The sequence below is a fragment of the Python bivittatus genome, unplaced genomic scaffold (genome assembly GCF_059951505.1).
Source record: "Python bivittatus isolate LINGU-HERP-01145 unplaced genomic scaffold, Pbiv_v1 ctg000810_np1212, whole genome shotgun sequence".
Classification (NCBI taxonomy): Eukaryota; Metazoa; Chordata; class Lepidosauria; order Squamata; family Pythonidae; genus Python; species Python bivittatus.
Window position 1 is genome coordinate 1,532,663 of NW_028277111.1, and position 20,695 is coordinate 1,553,357.

The window sequence follows — 20,695 nt, forward strand, 5'->3', positions numbered from 1 at the left end:
CATCATGCCATTGTTGCTAGAGATGGTCATAAGCTGCTAACGCAGAAGGAGAGTTGGGGGGGTGGAATGATGCCTCCTATAACCTGGAATGTATTCAAGGGACACACCATGAAGAGCCAAGAAAACAAACAAATGGATAATAGAACCAGTCTATCCAGAGTTCCTACTCAAGCAGAAAATGACCAAGCTCAAACTACCGTATTTTGGACACATTATGGAAAGACTCGGCTGTCTTGAGAAGTCCATAATGCTGAGAAAAATGGAGGGAAAGAGAAGAAGAGGACGACCAGCAGCAAGGGGGCTGGACTCTGTCGCAAAAACAATGAACGCAGCACTGAAACACCTAAAAGTTCAAACTCAAGACAGATCATCTGAGAGGAAATCTATGCCTGTGATCATCAACTTTATAGCACATAGTCAATCAACCCAAAGGTTTGAAAAAGGGAGAAATTGGATTTATCGTACCAAAAAGATGATGGATATTACGATCACTGCAATGGTAAGCAAAGCAAATCCATACAGAATAGTATTTTTTCATCTCAAATTATATTTTTAACATTCAGAACTAATTTTAGCAATTGGATGATGAATCCGGTCCTTGGAAATGGCAACACAGTCCCATAATGTTTTTGGAAAACCTTCATTCTTATATGAAACACGCTACCTTTGTCTATTAGGCAAAGCTAGGTGAATAAACAAGGCTCAGCATCTCATATTCTTAACTGGCTGTCCAATTCTACAACATTCTAGGGATGGTGTTTAGAGAGTTACTTGGTGAGAGCATATTGGAGAATTTTTCTCCACTGCACGTGCAGATAATTAAAAAAAAAATCTCTGTGTAGATATTGAAAAAAACAGCACTTCCAGAGCTAAGTTTACAATGTCTACTGAGAGCTCATCTAAGAATGTTTGATGCATAATGTGTGATACAAATTTCCCAATTTCCTTGCTGGGTTTTGTTTCTGTAGGATCACGGTACATGCAGTGATTGATGCTGAAAGCTGATACCACACTAATTCTCCTGCGTTCTCATGTGCTTAGCTTCCTACCAGCTGCTTCACTAAGACCTTCCACCAAATCTAGCATTCTATTTACTAAAACCTTCTTCCATAGATAAGCATTGGACTGCAGTAAGAAACATGGTTCTGTCCCCTTGAAGTATCTGTTTATATAGCGAGTGACAGGCTTCCCACTGCATGATACGTTGTGTACAAAAATGTTACACTTTGGGGCGCAAGAACCTTTTTCACACGGCTTTCAGCTGCCACAGCAATTTTTCCCCCAATACTTGAGCCAGGAAGTACCTTCTAATCAATGGGATATCAGTTCATAACCCAGATTGTCATTTACTGTGATGCACAAAAAATCATTTTGCTATAGTGACCTGAAAATAGACTTATGAAAAGAACACTTTGCAAGCAACTTTTAAACCTGACACAAGAGCATGCTATGCATAGTAATACCAATGGTACTAGGATTTTAAAACACTGCTGCTGTGATATTATTTTATTATAATTTTGATTGCATTATAATGCCTAACATTTGTATTTGTTGCTCTTACGTTTCTGTATTCTATTTTATCTTTTATCTCACTCTTTTAGCTTCATTTTATCTTACTCTAGTTTGTCTCATCTTACTTTATTTTATCTTTTTTAATTTCATTTTATTCTTGCTGACGCCCATGGTTTCTTGATATGGTCAACTGACTAATCAATAATGTAATACTACTATTACGACCAGTATTTGTTGCAATGTTTTCCATATTTGTCCAGTTTGGGTAACGTAAGATGCCATGAGCAGCTGGCTGGAAAGACAGGATACAAAAGTTTTAATGAATAAAGTACTGACCTTTATATTGGTCAAAAGCAAAACTTTTTAACTTTAAATTTTCCTTTAGTTAAAATTACTGCCTTATACTTACTTGTCATTGATTTTAATACCTTCAGTTGTATCTTTACGCTGTTACAATGGCCTTGTTCTGGTTGATGATGACAATGAAAACAAATATTTATTGGAATATAAAACAAGGATGTTGGCAACCACCCTAGGCTATGTGCATGTATTAATAGTATTTTAAATACTTTTCACACTGTGAAGTGAGAGTAACTTTGTCACCAAAGAGAGCCTTCAATTTTCATATGAAATTCTCGGCTTGGGCAAGGTAGAACAGAGCAGCGATACAGAAAACTACTTTATTGGCTCAGATGGACATTTAATTTGGATATGGCTTGATTCGGGCTCATTTGTGACTTTCTTCAGGGTCTGCTGTTGCACATCGCACGCTCTACCATGCAAAACGTTAGTCAATATTGCAGTGACCTTTCAGAGTGGTTTTTTTGTGGATTTACACGATCAACAGAACTTCTCCCCATCTGTGGAATATCTTTTGCATCCCTTGTTAGTTAAACTGCCTGTCTCAAGGGACTCCTTTACAGGTCTGGCTGTTCTTTGCTCCCCAAGGCTCAGCTTCTCTCCCAATGCCTTAGGGGGGGAAAGGTCAGCAAGCTTCATGGGAGTTGTAGTCCCTAGCAGAAGATAACACATAATCTGGAGGGTTAAAGAGGGCTGCTTTCTAGAAGCATGCGATACGAAAGCAGCGTCTTCGTTGCAGCCTCGGCTTGGCCTACGTCCGGACCGGTCTCCGAGGCGAAAATGACGAACAAATTCCGTTCCTTATTAACTTGAAAATAGAACAGTATATTTTAATGCTAAACAAGGAACTGTTTTCTTACAATGGGGAATTATTCTTTGCAATAAGGAACGGGAGGAAAGCTAAAAACTCCGTGCAAAGCCAGGCCAACAAACGGAGAGAAAAATCTGATTTTCTGGAATTACCAACGTCACAAATCAAAGCAAGGAGGCGGGACCGGAAGATGCCCCGTTATTTGCATTCCTCCGTGCGCCTTGTAGTTCCGGGCCGCTCTAGGCATCGCAGAGCAGGCATTTTAACCCTTGGAGCCCCACTGCGGAGTGGAGGAGCGATGAGGGGCGGTGGGCGAAGGCGTTTCTTCGGCTCGCCTCTTCTCAGCTGCTTCACCGCCAGCGGCTGAGGAGGAGGGTGAGTGGGGACTCTGAGCACGTGCAGAGTACATGCCCTGGAGAATCCGCAGTCGTTCGGCGGCTCTGAATGAACGCGAAGCTCCCAGGTTGGAGGCTCCCGCGGTCCCTGCACGGGAGCGCTGCTAAGAAGAAGGCGGGTCGGGGGTTCAGCTTTGCTCCCCCCCCGCCAAGCATCTTCAGCCGTGTCGTGTGGAAGGAACACTCTGCACATGCTCAAGGATCCTGCCAGTATTGCTTTGCCTTGAAGCTAGAAAGCAGAGGGGCGCTAAGCTGGAAAGGAGCCAGTGCGAGAAGTACAGCTTCTGCCCCGCAGAACTGATTTTGGGTTAGGCGTGTGCTCTGCTCTTGGGTTGCAAATCTGTATCCGCCCAGTATTTTGGAGGAAACAGGCTTGAACCCAGCAGAAGCAGTCGTGTACCATTTATCTGGTAAATTTATATAGCCGCCCATCTCACATGTGACTCTGGGTGTAGAACAAAGTTAAAAAAAAAAAGAGTACAATAAATAAATTGGAACAAGGAAGTAATAATAACAAATAAGAAAATTGCGTTGCAGGATGAAGCCACAAACCAGCCACGTGCAACCCCAGCCATGACCTGTATAGATAACCTACATTTCTCACAGGTCTCTGCAATGCAACCGCTGCAGTTCCACACTTAAGGATTCGTCTAAAACCGGGTTTCCCGTTTATTTATTTATCAGATTTATATAGCTGCCCATCTCACAAGAAGCGACTTCCTTAAACTGTGGTCTGCCAAATGCGTTGGACTACAAATGCCATCGGGAGGTAGATCTTAAAGCGTGCTGGAGTTGAGTATGCAAAGGTGCTCGCAGTTTCCCGAGCTGGGTGCCTTCCACGTGGTCCAGTTGGCCGAGTTGGGGGAAACCCTAGTCCAGCGTTTTTCAACCTGGCTGGGGAATTCTGGGAGTTGCAGTCCACACAGCTTAGAGTTGCCAAGGGTGAGAAACGGTGCTCTAGCCCAACACACCTGGGGAGATGCAGCTGGGGGAATTTTAAAACATTTGTTTTAGAACATGCTTGTATCCTGCTTCGAAGCTCTGCGCACCGCAGAGCATTAAGATGCCCCATTGAAAACGCAATAAAGCTCATACCGCAATCAAAAGACTCAGAGGCGTCCGATGCCAAAGCAACTGTTCCCTCTGGAGACCTTTATTTAAAAGACTGAGCGGTTCAACTGGAAGAGCCAAACTTCTAAGAAAAAGGCCAACCCTGCTAGACTTTAATTAAAAACCATCTATTATTTGTTCTTTAGCATCCTTGGACGGAGACTGGGAGGTCCCCGTGGCCCTGGAGCGTCCCGGGCGAATTTGGGGCAGCCCTTCTCCCTCTCCCAGCCCGCTTTGCCGGGTCGTCGTTGTAGGAGGAAGCCGTCAGAGGGAGGGTGCAAAGTTCCGACTGACGCCGATCCCGCTGAGAGATGCCGGGGGGCGTGAAGCCCCCTCCTTCTGAGTGGCCGGGGGTGCTCTTCTCCGACTGCGCCAGAAATCCCGGGGACGGGCCCCGCGGGCCCTGGCCTGGTGGGAGTGGGTGTCATCCCGGCCATCGTCCCTCTCCACCCCGAGCCAGATGACGAGGCTCCCACGTGCGTGTCCGCGGGAGGACGCCGCGCTGCGCTGCGCTGCGCTGCGCTGCCCTGGCGCGCGGACCGCTCCCTCCGTGCTCCCCCGAAAGCACACTAAAGGGTTACAGCGCGGCCCCTCCTACTTCCTAGAGAGGCTGGAATAACCTTGGGGCCGGAGGGTGGGTGGGTATAAATGAGGCAAGGCCTCTCCCTGCGCCTTGTAGGAAACGACCAGGGGCAGAGCAGCCGAGCCCCCGTCGACGCCGGCGGACTCCTAGACCGTGGGAAGGCGCCTCACGCGCGGGTGAGACGCCTGCGGGGCTCGCAGCGAGCCGCTCGAGGGCTGCTGCGCGGAGTTGCGCCCGACCCCGCCGCTCCCGCCGCTCCCGCTCACTTGCGGTCCTCGCGCTCCCTCGCACCCTTTGTGCATCGCTGGGACGCCTCTCCAGTTTCCAGGCTTCCGTGGCAGCCTCGGCTTCTCCCCCCGGTGCCGTTCCTCCGTCTCCGCCCCGATCCCACGGCTTTTAAGGCCAGGGTTGCCTTCCTCCTGCTGCAGGAGGCTGGGGTGGCTGCCCTTAGAGAAACTTACAAAATTATCCCGTCGCCTCTAGGCAGTTGGGTCCCCGGGGCTCCCAGACGGCGGGGCAAGGGCGGGGAGGGGGGAAGAGGTGCGGAGACCGCGGCCCGAGAGCCTGGAAGCACTTTTGGAAACTTCCCCTCCTTGTTGCACTGCTGCAACCTAAGCATGCTTTGGCATTTCTTGCTGGTGTGGAAAAGCAGATTTTTCAAGTTAGGCATAAATAAACCAGGGAGTGAAAGAAGAGCATTTCTAGGCTGTATTAAAAGTGGAATTTGCTGGTGGGGTGAAGTCTGCAGGGGGGTGCTGGAGTTGGGGTACCTAAAAATATAATTTTTAAGGAAACCCTCTGGGCCCTGATTTATTTATTGAGAAATGGGGTGGCCTGCTTTTTCCTTCTTGAAAACAATCCCAAAGCGGAGTAGAATGTCTCTTTTAAAATGCTGTAAACTTCTAAAAATATCTTTAAAATCTTAAGTAGTCTCAAAAACCCTTAAAGGATCAAAATCTTGGTAGGGGATACATGTTCAACTGAAGAAACTCTGTGCCTGAACAGGAAGGACTATACCTACAGGGAGCCCTGCTCTTAAAATCTTGTAGGTTGGATCCCCAGCAGACACACCCTCCCTGCATCTCAGGACGTTTGAATTGTTGGTCTCAGACTGGTGAGACTCAGATTTAAAAGAGCCATTCCTTTTTTATTTAGCCGACTCTGCAGGGTTCTTTTCGGGAAAAGCAGCTAAGAAGGGACACAGTATTCGCCATCTTGAAAGTCTGGAGGAATCTAGAGGATAAAAAGGTAACAAGATCATTATTGTAAGTATTTCAGGGTAGATTCCTGGGTGCACTTACTTGGGAGTAAGTCCCATTTAAGTCATTGTTGCTTCATCTGGGGATCTGCATAGATTAGTTCTTTCCTGAGTAACAGGGAAAAAAGGGAAGGGAAGGGAAGCAAAAAAATAAATAAATCCCAGGTTCTTTTGAATTGTGATATAGTAGCCCTCAGGTCACAAACCTAATTGGGACTGGAATTTCCATTGCTAAGCGAAGCAGTTGTTATGCGAAATGTGAATGTGCCGCTTAGCTTAGGGAAGCATTCCCAGTAGTCCTGGTGCAGTTGTTAGGTGAGGACCTCCCTTCTCCTGCCCTGCGCGAACTGCCTCCGCTTCAACTGCCTCCGCTTCAACTCCCCCCCACCTGTCTCCCCCATCTCTGCTTTTTTGGCCGCCCTGCACAACACAACTGAAATGAAGAGGTCGCTGTATTCTGCCACCAGCTAGCCTTCGTTGTCGTCTTTGCCTCCCCTCCCCTCCGCTGGGCTTGCAGTCTCAGCTCATGGCCAGATGGGGCCATGCATGCATGCATGCTCACCTCTGCCCCTTGCCACCACTGCTGCCTCACTGCATGACCGGTTGCCAAGCCCCTGGATTTTGATCACATAACCGTGGGGAATGCTGCAGTGGTCGTAAGTGCGAGGACCGGTTGTAAGTCCATTTTTTCAGGACCGTCATAACTTTGAACAGTTGCTGAATGAATGGATGTAACCCGAGGACTACCTGTAAAGTTACGTAGAAAATGGGGAGGAACCTGAGTGGGGAGGAACCGATTTTCGACTTAACCCTGGCAGGACGGAGTGACTTTGGGGTTTTGGCCCCCCAGAGTCTGGTGATATGTCATTCTTGGCTCTGGATGGGGTTGCACTTCCCTGGACTGAGCTGGTGCACAATCTGGGGGTCCTCCTAGACTCACGGCTCCTGCTCGACAAGCAGGTGGCTGCTGTCGTTAGGAGGGCCTTTGCCCAGATTCATCTTGTATGCCAGTTGCGGCCTTTCCTGGACCAGGAGACCTTGCTCGTGGTTACTCACCCCTTAGTCACCTCCCATTTAGATTACTGTAATGTGCTGTACATGAGGCTGCCCTTGAAGACCACTTGGAAGCCACAACTGGCATAGACAGCGTTGTGTGTTTTTAGGTTCGCCCACATCACACCTCTGTTGCATGAGCTGCAGTAGCTCCCAGTTTCGTTCTGGGCGCAATTCAAGGTGCTGGTTATCACCTTTAAAGCCCTACATGGCGTGGGACCGGTTATTTGTGGGACCGCCTCTCCCTAAGTGTATCTGTCCCTCCCACCAGATCAGATAAGCTGGGCATGCTCCAGGTCCCTTCCCTGAAATCCTGCAACCTCTCAGAAATGTGCCTTTTCCATGGCTGCCCCTACCTTATGGAACACCCTCCCCACCGGGAATCTGGCCGGCCCCCACCCTTTTATTTATTTTATTAAATGTATATGCCACCCTTCTCCCCCAGAGGGCGATTCTGGGTGGCTCACAATTAAAATCCAAAACAGTAAGAACAATAAAAATATAAACATCCATATTAAAATTAACTACTAACAATTCTATATAAAAAGCCTATATGCAATTCAAGATGATGTGGGGGGAGCAGTATTGATCATCCCACCAGCCAGTTCCAACAATGTGAGTCCCCATCAGGCCCCCAGGCCATCTGGTGTAGCCATGTTTTCACACTTTTTGGGAAGGCCAAGAGAGTGGGAGCGGCCCGTACCTCAGGTGGTAACCTATTCCACAGGGCGGGGGCCACAGCAGAAAAGGCCCTCTTCCAGCTGAAATTCCTTGACCGGCGGGGTCCGCAACATGCCCCTTCTGCTGGACCAAGCGGGACAGGCGGACATAATGGGGGCGAGACGGCTCCTCAGGTAACCTGGTCCTGTGCCATGAAGGGTTTTAAAGGTGATGACCAGCACCTTGAATTGGACCTGGAAGCACACCAGCAACCAGTGCAGCTCATGCAACAGCAGTGTTACATGTGCCCCCCAGGGGCATTCAGAACTGTCCATGCCACCACACTCTGCACCAGCTGTAGCTTCCGGATACTCTTCAAGGGTAGCCCCATGTAGAGCGCATTGCAGTAATCCAACCAGGAGGTGACCAGAGCATGAGTGACCGTGCGGAGGGCCTCCTGATCGAGGAAGGGGCGTAGCTGATGCACAACACAGAGTTGCGCAAAGGCCCTCCTAGCCACGACTGCCACTGCTCTTCGAACAGTTGTGAGTCTAGGAGGACCCCAAATTACACCCCAGGTCTGTCTGGGGTAGTGCAACCCCATCAAGAACCAAAGAAGATAAGCTCCTAGATCTTGAGGTTCCCATACCCACAGCCACTCCGTCTTACTGGGGTTCAGCTGAAGCCTGTTGTCCCCCATCCAGGCACCGTGAAGGGGTAGCCACAGCATCACTTAGGTCACCAGGGATGGAGATATAGTTTGGAAGGCCATCAAGACCTGGCTTTGTACCCAGGCACTGGGGTAGAGCAAAGATGTCTGCAGTTGGGTGTGGGCCATCCCAAGAGGACGATTCAGGTGCTGGGTTTTGTTTTGGTTTTACGGTTTAGAGGTTTTTATAGTTCTGGGTTTTATTGTTGGTGTGAGCCACCCAGACTTGTTTTTTTAAGATGGGCAGCCATACAAATCTTTTAAATAAGTAAATAAACAAACAATGATAGCTATGTTGGTTCAAGAGAAAAGAAATCTAACATACATGGTGGAATAACACGTTTATTAGAAGCAGCTGAAATTGTCTAAAAAATATGCACATTGTTGAGTTTTCCTGAACTCAAAAGAGCAGTGCCACAGTTCATGTGTCCAATATTTGGGGATGATCAGAGTTTTATTTCAAATTTTTAAAATATGGTTTCTCTTTTAGAATGAGCTATCTGCCTCCTCCGAGGAAGAAAAGTCTCTTCGCTGATCAGAAATGTTCTTAGTTCCTTCCTTGAGTCATCTTTTTGACTGAAGTCCTCCAGAGTTTGTGGGCCTCGCCAGAAGATCCATCTGGCTCATCCTTTGTCATCCTTTACCTTTTTTTTAGCTTCTTTTCAAAGAAGAGGCTACAATTAATTGTGAACTTATTTGGCCAGGAATCCTTGTCAGTGCAGCTTTGAGAAGTTCCCATCAGCCTCAACGGGGACATTTCCTCCACTATATGTGGACGTTGCCTTCTGCGAAACGTTAGCCACAAAAATGGCTACTGAACTGAGGGCTGGGAGAGCCGCGTTTCTCTCGTTCCAGAATGTTCTGGGACATGGCGTGACCCCTACAAGGAAGACAGAGGAGGAAGCCCAAGTGAGGCCCCTAGAAGCTGATGGGGAACGGATGGTCCCTCGGGTCATTCAGGTTGGGACCATAGGAGAGTTTCTGGGCTGGATGGCTCCCCAAGAGTTGACCCAAGGACCAGAGGAGGGTTTGGCCCAACGCTGGGAAGCCCAGTGGCAGGAAGTCTTGAAGGCAGTGCAACCCCTTCCATCTGGGTATGGGGCTCAACACCAGTCAAAAGCTTTTCCATGGGACTCCTGTGAGTCTGTCACCGACACCAGCCAGTGGTCGAATGGAGAAGGTGTTCCTCAATTCCTGGTGGTCAACAATGGAGAATTTCCTCCTCGGGTCCTTTATGGTCCAGAGGTTGGAGAAACCAGGCCGATGAAGGACGTGGTTGTGGAAGAAGAGGCCCTCTTGGCCGAGGCTCAGCGCCAACGTTTTAGGCAGTTCGGTTACCAGGAGGCTGAAGGCCCCCAAGAGTTTTGCAAGAAGCTCCGGGAATTTTGCTGTCAGTGGCTGAAGCCCGAGAAGCACTCCAAGGAGCAGATCCTGGAGCTGGTGATCCTGGAGCAGTTCCTGGCCGTCCTACCCCCGGAGATGCAGGGCTGGATCAGGGGACGTTGTCCTCAGGCTTGTTCCCAGGCAGTGGGTCTTGCAGAAGAATTCCTCAGGAGTCAGCAGCAAGAGATCAAGGTAACGGAGGGACAATTTGGAATCTGGGCGTTCAGAATCTGTATCAACTCAAAGAGTTTTTCAAAAGTGATTATTTTATTTGTATTTATTAATCAAATTTATATGGCCACCCATCTCACAGAAAGTGACTCTGGCCAGCGTACAATAATCAAATAAAAATGACACATATATAAAACAATAATTATAACAAAAATATAACAAATCAGTATTAAAGATTAAATATTATTGAAATTAAAATATACAAACCCCAGGCAGAGACAGAATGAGTATATCCACCTCAGCAATGGAGCCATCTAAGCATGCCTGTGGTCCCCTGGGACCCCCCGGCCTGGTGACATAACCAGGTCTTGAGGGATTTCCAGAGCATCAGGAGGGATGGAGCTAATCCAGTTATTAGATGCGTAACCCACCTTTTGTTCAGAAGCTCTCTCCTATTTTTTCCCACAACCACCACTCTCTGTAGAAGGTTGGACTGGACAAGAGGGACTGGCCGAGAGTCCTCTGGAGAACCTCCATGGTTGAGGGGGGACCTAAACCTGGGTCTCCCCACTCCTATTTTGGCCCCTTAACCACTATGATGCAATAGGACTGCCTCCCTTGGGTTCAGGCTGGATTTCTATGAACAAAGCCAGAGCTGCCAATTTTTAGTGGTGGGGGGAAACCTAAAGTAGACATCTGCACCTTCTAAAAGTTGTTTTCTGTGGAAGATCAGGAGGCTGCCACGCTCCTGTGTCTTAGCACCGTGCTACTGACATTTCTGGTGGCTTTGGAGGGCTGTCCCAAAGAAATGTGGGAGTCGTATGCAGCCCGCGACTGCAGGTTACCCACTGCAGTTCAGGCCAGGTGGTCTTTGTGTCCAAAATGATTCATTCCATCTTGAAGATAACTTGAAATCCTCCGTCTTCAAGGAAGGTGCAGTAAATGTCACTCAAAATGTTCCAGGGCCTGAAGTAGCTGCTCTCGTTGCAGGAGGGCAGTTGGGGGTAGGGGTGTCAAAAAAGTCTAGATGGTGACAGTGATGGCCATCTTGACTTTTTGGACTCTTCCTGTGGATGCTGCTACCTAGTTGTCTAGGCTTTTTAGTTTAAAAAAGGCGAGGAAGGGAGAACAAGAAATAGTGTCTAATGTTATTCATGGTGTGACAATTTTGTTATGTATTAGATTTTTATCCCACCTTTATGTTTGGTCATCTCAAGGTGGTGAACATTAAAAAAAATCCTGCCTTCTATTTTCCCCACAACAACAACCCTGTGAGGTAGGTTGGGTGGAGAGAGGGGGATTCGCCCAAAGTCACCTGGCTGGCTTCTGTGCCTAAAGGAGGACTAGAACTCACAGTCTCCTGGTTTCTAGTACAGCACCTTAGCCACAGAACCAAATGTAGAACAGGCAAAAAAAAATTTTCTTCCAAATGCTGGAAGAAATTATTATTCTATGAAGCTGAAAGGTGGGAAATTCAGGAAGTCTTTCTCTGGCATTTTTGTGAACTCTGGCTTTTTCCACCCCGAGACCAAGATGAAAGTAAACAACATTGCTTTGAAAGGGGATTAGAGAAATGGGATAAGACAATTGATTTCAATCCATCGGAATGCCTCCAGCACTGTTTCTCAACCTTGACAACTTCAAGATGTGTGGACTTCAACTCCCAGAATTCCCCAACCAGCATGTCCACACATCTTAAAGTTGTCAAGGTTGAGAAACACTGGCCTACAGACTACAGGTATTCCTTTGGTTATAATCACTCATTCAATGACCGTTTGAAGTTACGATGGCGCTGAACAAGGAGACTTACGACCGGTCCTCATAGCTGCGGCCGTTGCAGTGTCCTTGCAGTCACATTATCGCTATTCAGGCGCTTGGCATCCGGCTCACAGTTATGGCCACTGCGTCCTGCGGTCACGTGATCGCTATTTCTGACCCTCACTGCTGGCTTCTGACAAGCAAAGTCAATGCGGAAGCCAGCAGAGGGTCACAGATGTGCCTAATGAGCGTGTGGGGTTTGCTGAACGGCGACAACCGGAACTGTCTCAACTGCCATGGTAAGTTGGCACAGTCACGTGACATTGCGCTTCATGACCATGTCGCTTAGTGATGGAGTTGCCAGTTCCAATTACCGTTGTTAAGCGAGGACTACCTGCACTTCCAAGAACAGAGTCACAGAAAAAAAAGGTAGTTCTGTTCAAGGCACGGGTGGTGACCTATAAAGCCCTTCCTGGCATGGGGCCAGATTATTTGAGGGACAGCCCTCTTTGGAAGAATTTAAGCAATATGAATATCAGTAAACGTTCTAGCATTGAGCTCCTGGGCATAGCAAGAGTGTGGAGTGTAGAGCAGTCATAGCAAGCAAGCAAGCTTCTAGCAAAATTTCACTTCTCTATTACCAAGGTCGTTAGTCAGAAATTAGGACTAGCAGAAAGTCATGGCTTTGCATTTGGCTGGTACGTGGTGCATTTATTTTTGTTTTTGGGTTTCTTTCTAACCCATCATTTTTTTACACTTTGTAGTTCCTTGTGGCTTGATCGTAAAGACACCCTGCTTTCTTGTTTTGAGGTCTTGCCCCTGGCATGTTACTAAACATGTCCATGTGTGCTTGACCTGGCTTTGTAAACGCATTATAAATTTTGGAGACTGAAGAACTCCTGCTTGAGTAGACAAAATGAACCTCACTTTGAGAAGGAGGAGAAGACTTGTAAAGGGGATAAATAAATCCAGAAGTCCCCTCTTGGCTGGCTGGGGAATTCTGGGAGTTGAAGTCCACACATCTTAAAATTGCTAAGGTTGAGAAACACTGTATTGGGGGATGGGATCTGGCAGGGCCCAGGAAGACCCTTTTCTGTCATGGCACCCACCCTTTGGAACATCAGCTCCCCCCCCCCCCGGAGATTAGATCGGTCCCAGCCTTTCTGGCCCTTCGTAAGGGTTTAAAAACATGGTTTTGTCCCCAGGCTTGGGGATGAGGATGTGTGGCAGAGCCCCTGCAAGGATTATGTTTATTTTATTTATTTTTTATTTTATTACTAAATTTATATGTCGCCCGTCTCCCCCAGAAGGTGACTCTGGCCAGCTTACAATTAAAAACCAAGACAGAAAAAACAAAAATACCGCCCGATTAAAACACAAATAACAAATCTATAAAAGCAATATACAAATCAAGAAGTTGGGGGAAGCAGTATCAATGATCCCACGAGCCAGTTCCAGCAGTGCAAGCCCCCATCAGGCCCCCAGGCCATCTGGCATAGCCATGCTTTTAACACCTTTTCAGAAGGCCAGGGGAGTGGGGACAGCCTGCACCTCAGCTGGCAAGCTGTTCCACAGGGCGGGGGCCATGGCAGAAAAGGGCCTTTTCCTAGACCCCACCAGCCGAAATTCCTTGACTGGCGGGGTCCGCAACATGCCCCTTCTGCCAGACCGAGTGGGGCGGGCGGATATAACGGGGGCGAGACGGCTCCTCAGATAACCTGGTCCTGTGCCATGAAGGGCTTTAAAGGTGATGACCAGCACCTTGAATTGGACCTGGAAGCAAACCAGCAACCAATGTTGATTTGTTAGTGGTGGTTTTCCTTTTTAACTTGGCTGCTGATTATATGCGTGTTGTTTTTATAGTTATGTGTTTCATGATATTTTTAACTGTAGTTAGCCGTCCAGAGTCATGAATTTGAGACGGGTGGCCATATAAATGAAAATAAACCAATAAACAAACACCAGAAGCTATAAACCCGGTTACCAAGTTGGAATCACATAGTATTAAGTCAGAACCAAATTACATTTTTGGAATGAGCGTCTTAGTGTAATGGTCTGTGGGAACGGCCTTGGGAGAGAGGAGGAAGAGCCGCAGCCAGGCGAACGGTCAGATAAGAGGCAGCTGAGCCCCCAGCAGGAATGGGATGTGGCAAATGTCTCAGAAGGACATTAAGGACATTAAGATTCTGTTAATGTAACCTTACAATAAAGTAGAATTAGTTCATCTGGGCATGCTTCTTATCTGGACTACCTCACAGGGCTGATCCTTAGCTCTGAAGTTCTGGCTTATGGGAACTGCCTCTTCTGTTTCAGGTGCTGGAGCCATGCGCGGCAGTGGTGATGATCTCCCCTGAGGCTGAAGAGTCTCTGACCGGCTCCGGACCCAACACCCACCTTTGTAGAGAAGCTGAACTGAAAGATGGCCAGGATCCCAACTCAGTGGGTCAGTAGTCTTTGTAGTACTAGTAAGAGTAAGGGCAGGAAGGAGCATTATATGTTGGTCATGTGCTGGAAGTGTGCAAGCAGTATTGATGTGCATCCAGTGTTCTGTTCCCTCCCTTAATGCTTATGCGTGTCACTCAGGACAATTAACAGCAATTAAATCCAGTGCAGCATTTAAAATGCTAAAAAAAAAAGGACAAAATTGCAAAACATCCCACCCCCCAAAATTAGCAGTTAGGTTTTCTGGGATTCAGATCAATATTTTAGTTTTCTGCAGATATTTTGCCCCACATCCCAGCAAGATTTCCTCAGCGCAAGGTTCAAAAGCTGCGATTGCATGCGGTATTTGTAGTCAGCATGAGATCTGAACTCAAGAGGGTTGTCGGTAATCCCCAACCTTCGTGCCTCCCTCTGGTACCATCACTGTCACACCCACACGCCCTGCACCACCGCCATCATTCCCATACACAAGGCTCGGTCTCTTAGGAGAGGGAGACGGTGGGTGGAGTTGCTGAGACAGCAGCACCCGATGGGTGAGCCATCACGGGCCGCACAAGAAACTTCGGGCCTTATGTTTCAGATCCCTGTCCTAGATGTCTCTGATATTAAAAAATTCTGGGGGACAAAAGAACAGGGGAGAATTGTTTGCCTCCGTAGCAGGCTACGGACATCTTCATCTTGGATGCCCCTATTGGAAACTGGATGCTGGAATGGATAGACCCCTATCTTGATGTACCAGCCCCAGGTGTTGTTTCCTATTCTAGTCTAGAGGAAGCCAACATCTGGATGTTTATGCTGTTTCAGCAGGTGAGCAGACCATGAGTGGGAATACCCTGGGGGCCTCTCAGCAAGGGGATCCTGAACTTCCAATATTGTTTGGATCATTAATGGCGCAATCAGGATCCCTCAACAGCGGAGATGGGCTTATGCAGAAGAACCAAATGGAGCTGGTCCAGAAAGGGGAGGAAGCAATGCTCTGTAGCGAAGGGGTCTACGAGACTGTGGTCCGCCTGGAGGAACATGGGCACTGGTGTCTCGAATGTGGTGAAAGCTTTCAAGACGCCTTGCAGCTTCTGAATCACCAGAGCACTCATTCGGGTCGGAAGCGTCCTGAGTGCCCAGAATGCGGGAAAAGTTTCCGGGACCTTTCGCACGTTCTCCGGCACCAAACCGTCCACACAGGAGAGAAACCCTACGCGTGCTTCAAATGTGGACAGAGTTTCACCCAGAAACCAGCTCTCAACAGACATCTGAGAAAACACATTGAAAGCCAGAACGACCCAGGTATGGGGAGAGCTCACCTGCTATTATCAAAGGTGAAGCAATATGGAGTATTGAAGCGTTGTTGAATTGGTTACTCTGGTGCTTTTTCTTCCATTTTTTCCCCAGGATCCCTCGTGAGTGCACTGGGATGATTACTTCTAAACATTAAGATACATTCAGACAAGTTATCAATGTTTTAAATAACATTTAAGACATAAATCATACATTGTCACTCCTGGGTGTCAGCCTTTTGAGGTAGGTCAGGTGTTGTCAGCCCTACAAGGTAGACCAGACTAGGAAACCAATGCCATATAAGTTGGGACTGCTTCTATTGTGACAGCTGTAGTAACAGAAATTGCAAGTCTGAATATGCTTCCTCCTCCCTCACTTTATCTTCGTGTGAACTAGGGAAGGGCTTATCTGAGATGATTTTTCAAGTTACTTTCTTTGCCCAGGCTCAAGCCCCTCTTATCTAACTGTTGCCTTGGTAGCTGCTCTTCCTCCTGCCCTTCAAGGCCATTCCCTCTTCCCTCTACAGGTGTAGAGAATAAGGAAGATGACCTTGATGGAAATATGCAGGAACCATTACCTAGGCAAAAGGGGCTGAAACTTTTTCTTAAGTCCAGAACAACAAGATAACATTTGGAAGTGGCTCAGCCAGACACCTCCCTGATCCACTGGAATATGAGGAGGAGGAGATACAGCACAATCAGACTTGTAGGGACTGTTGTTATAGCCAATCTCAATAAAAATAATTTTAGCCTTCCTGTGGAGTTGTTTTCCTGGTCTGGTCTACCTAGTAGTGCTGACATCAGGCCAGGAAATAAGAAATACTGTAACTCTATTTTATTGATCTAGGCTACAAGAACAGAAGCTTGAAAGCCTGACAGTGTTTCTCCTTTCCTCCCTGCTGCACCAAAGAGAGTCAAGGTGGGGAAATCTTGAGTTTCTTCCTCACGCTTTCCTATTTTCCTGGGCTAAGCTCATGTTTTGCTAACAGTTCCCAGATATATTCTCCAAGGTCATCCCTGTGCTCCTCAACACTGGGGACTGGATGGGAAAACAGAAGTTGCCACCAGGTGGCATTTTGGGCAGTGATGGTGACTTTGCCCCCCCCCCCGGGGCCCCCTGCACCTGAAAACATGACTACATAGATGCATCTGGATTGCTGACAGCCGTGTTTATTTTGGTTTATTCTCCACATTTCTGTCCCACTGCAACTTAGAGACCCTTGATGGCCTGCATAGAGCATGAACCCACATAAAATATCCACCGTAATACAACAATAAAACAATAAAGCCACACCACCCAAACACAACTACAACCAGTAAAAATAGGGAATAAAGATGGCTTGATAGAATCAGGAAAAGGTTCTGCAGAATAATTCCACTTTTAAAACCTTCCAAAATGTTAGCAAAACCACAAAACCAAGCAAACTAAATTCAGCTTGGCATAATTAGATTTTTTTTCCAATGCCTGTTACAGAGGTAGTCCTTCTGTTGTAATTATTTGTTAATTATTTATTTATTATTACGCACCAAGCCTCTCTACCTACCCTTACTGTGGGGATTAAGGCCGTTAATATATCGACCGAGTAAATAAAAAAATGTGTGAACCTCACTTTGCCCCCCTCCCTGTCCCATCATCTCACACACAAACACACCTAAATAGCGTGAGAGAAATCAACATATATAAAGAGGACCACAGAGACAAAAATCTCTCAGTTCTGCAAGGTCATCCTTGCAGAGTTGAACTGTGCACAAGTTAAAACTATAGAAATCTTGGCCTGTAATAAGATGATTATTATTACTTTTTTTTTACGTGTAATGTGTCAATGCCCAGAGCTATGATGTCAATATCAACCGAAGGACTTTTGAAGGAGTTTAATAAAATTGCATAAAACTTAAATTGCAGGGATCTCAAAACTCATCTGTTCCAACGTTTTGCTGATGTGGGAATTATGAAATTCCTTCTAGAATCCATATCTCTGGATGTAATGGGAGGAGAAATATCGTCCAAGATGGTTTCCCCTTATCTGGTCGGCCCTCCGTTAATCAAAACACTGAAATTTGTTATCAATGTATTGATGCATATACACTTATGGTAGTTTGGGGGTTGTTTTTTGGCCAAACAGGTTTCATCACAAATATTAAACCCCCAAGGACTGATATGGGGGGTCGTAAGCGTCCAGAGTGCTTGGCGTGTGGGAAGAGTTTCCGGGACGTTTCTCAGGTCCTTCGGCATCAGACAGTCCATACGGGAGAGAGGCCTTACAGCTGCCTTGAGTGCGGGCAAAGTTTCACCCAAAAACCGGCCCTCAATAGACACAAGAGAAAACATCTCAGAGGTGAACCCTATGAAGGTATGGATGAAGCTTCAGATGAGGATCCTCTGTGGTTTATCTCTTCTTCCATGAAACTAAACAAGACCTGCTTCAAAGGCATTTGTCTTGAAGGAAGCAAGGCAAATGATGATAGGACAGGGCCTTCTCTGGGGTGGCACCCTGCTTCTGCATCTCACTTCACAGATTTCTGCACCAGCTGTCAATGTGGTAACTTTGCAGCTCCAAGTCAACAGGATGAGGTTTGTAAGTGCTGGAAAAACACTAAGTGGAGGGAAGCTGGTCTAACTGGCATTGAATGGATCTTTTCTATCACTCGCTACCTGTAATGGTATGTGGGAGTGGCCTTGGGAGACAGGAGGAAGAGCCGCAGAGTAGACAATACTGGAATCAGATAAGCAGCAGCTGAGCCTGCAGAAAGAGTGAGGATGTGGCAAACGACTCAGAAGAAACTCTCTCTAGTTTCTTCGACTGTAAAGGTGAAGGGGGAGAGATGCACTTTCAGACTTGTAAGGTTGTTGTTGGCCTTGCAAGGTAGACCACACAAGAAGCACACCCAGAAGTACTAGCTCTAACTTTACTGTAAGCTTACATTAACAGAATCTTGCAAATCTGAAAGGGCCCTCCCTAGTTTCTTGGGCTATAAAGAAGGAGGGAGAGGTGTACTTTATCTCTCCCCCCTTCTTTACAGCCCAAGAAACTAGGGAGGGTCCCTTTTGAGATGTTCACCACCCCCACATTCCTTCTGCAGGTTCAGCTGCCTCTTATCTGACTACAGTATTGTCTAGTCTGCTGCTCTTCCTCCTGTCTCCCAAGGTCATTCCCACATACCATTATACTATCAGATAGCATCTTTCTGGAAATGCTCTGAACTGGGTTTTAGGAGAGCCATACAAATTAGGCTTTTTCGGAAAGCCTTGTGAGGGGATTAGATATAAGTTGGGAGCCCCCTCCCCATGTTGACTTTGTATGCTTATTGTTCCTTCATGTTTTTTTTTAAATTTTCTTTACGGCTGCTTCTACCCTTGTTAGGTTTGTTACTTGATTACACCGGTTTACTAGTTTAATCTTCTTCCTCTAAGAACGGAAGGTGAGCCACTCGGAGTCCTGTTGGATTGGAGCAGCATAGAAACCTCATTAAGTCAAGTACGATAAATCAAATAAATGGAATCAAGCTGATGTGCAAAAATGTATCCTACCAAGGAGCCGTGGGGTTTCTGCAGAGGGAGTTAGTTCTCAGAGTCAGTAGAAAATAACGTGAGAGGAAATCTGAGCGTTGCACAGACAACGGACAGAGGAGAGAGGCCAGGCCATGCAAAGCAGCCCGTTACTTAGGATGGGAAAGACAAGGAGACGCAAAGGGATGGAACAGTGGTTTCTATATGTAAATGTTCTCGGATCACGGCAGTTGTTGAAACTTTTTCATGATGGCTTCCAAATGTTCTTCGATAAATCTGACTCAGACAAGCTCCTAAGAGAGCCGAGAGCTTAGCTGAGCGGTTCCAGTTTGGCTTCGGTGGAAGAGGAGTGGGGATCTGCCCTTCCTCTGTGCTTCCTTTGACTGGGATATTTAGACTGACTTCCTTTCCCTACGCAACAACATTTGGACCCTCTTTCTCTTCCTTACTGCAGGAGACCAGGAACGGCCCAGGAACCACGAAAATAGCCGTGTGGACGTGGCAGCCCCTTCCCGGCCCTGGCCCCCCCAAACGTTCCCGGAGAACAGGGTGGGCCCCTTTGCCAGCAGTGTGGGAGAGTGGCCGTTGATGAACCAGCATCCCGAGGCTGCCTCTGGCGCGGTCCAGGAAGGCGAAACGGCAAGGAAAACCATAAGCCGTCGGGGACAAAAGAAATACTGGTGCTTTATCTGCATCAAAGGCTTCCGCGACAAGGCGGACTTGGTGAGGCATGACCGGATCCACACAGGGGAGAAACCTTACGCCTGCCTGGACTGCGGAAGGAAATTCAGCTACACGTCCAGCTTGTACAAGCACCAGCTGATCCACAGGAGACCAGGTAGTCCAGAAGGGAAACAGTTCAGAGGGATGTCCTCAGACTACAGCACAGATGACTTTTCAGCCATGCATACGGCCTCCTTCGGCTCCCTTGATGGCAGCAGAGGGTGGAGGAACGGAGTGAAGCTGGAGGGGAGCGAGGGAAAGTCGCACATGGGGCCTTATCGGTAGGAAAGGCCGCTGAGCGATCAAGCGGCTTGGCTTTTGACATTTCAGCAATCTAATTCAAAGCGGTTGGCTTAGCCTTCCCCCGCCTGATGCCTTTCAGATGAAGTGGCATCTGGTAAGTCTAGCTTGAGAAGGCTTGGCCAATCCAACGGTTTACAAAACGATTCAAACCAACCAGCCGAATCCCCCCTCTGTGGGTGGGTGTGTACACACACAAACTTGCACCACCGTGTGTTTATGTATATATGTATGTAAAGATGCTTTCTTATCTTTAGCCATAATTATACGATTAATAATATTATTTTATGCACAATATCACTTCAATGACCTCTATTGCATTTTCTCCTTTCTCCGTTCCAATAAAAGGCTAAGCCACCCTTAAATCACAGGAATGTTTCTGGGAGCAGGGGGGGAGATCTTATGCTCTCTATCCCCAGTATTCATTTTGTGAGCAGGGAGTGGGGGGGGGTCAGCTAGGGTGGGTGGGGGTCAAAAATATCAAGATGATGGACAGAACTAAAGCCTAGCCTTCTTTTTACATGCATCACAACCACAGTGCACATAAAAGGGGCGGGGCTTTGACTTGAACTCCATCTTGACTTTTTTGACACCCACTCACCCACCTGCAGACACCACTGTCAATTTGCCATGTCTTCATGGGGAATTAGGACCAGAAGGCAGCATTGCTAGAAAATCTGGCTCT

General features: G+C 47.3%; 1 protein-coding gene across 1 annotated transcript; it reads left to right on the forward strand.

Annotated features, from left to right (window-relative positions):
- Positions 1 to 4,796: 4,796 nt before the first annotated feature.
- On the forward strand, positions 4,797 to 20,316 carry LOC103052562 (uncharacterized). The gene is given in 8 exon segments (XM_088129481.1): positions 4,797 to 4,947; positions 5,927 to 6,019; positions 8,942 to 10,026; positions 14,077 to 14,206; positions 15,013 to 15,489; positions 17,603 to 17,830; positions 19,442 to 19,978; positions 19,981 to 20,316. Coding segments are annotated over 6 exon segments (2,208 nt in total). The 5' UTR covers positions 4,797 to 4,947; positions 5,927 to 6,019; positions 8,942 to 9,258; the 3' UTR covers positions 20,049 to 20,316.
- The last annotated feature ends 379 nt before the right edge of the window (positions 20,317 to 20,695 follow it).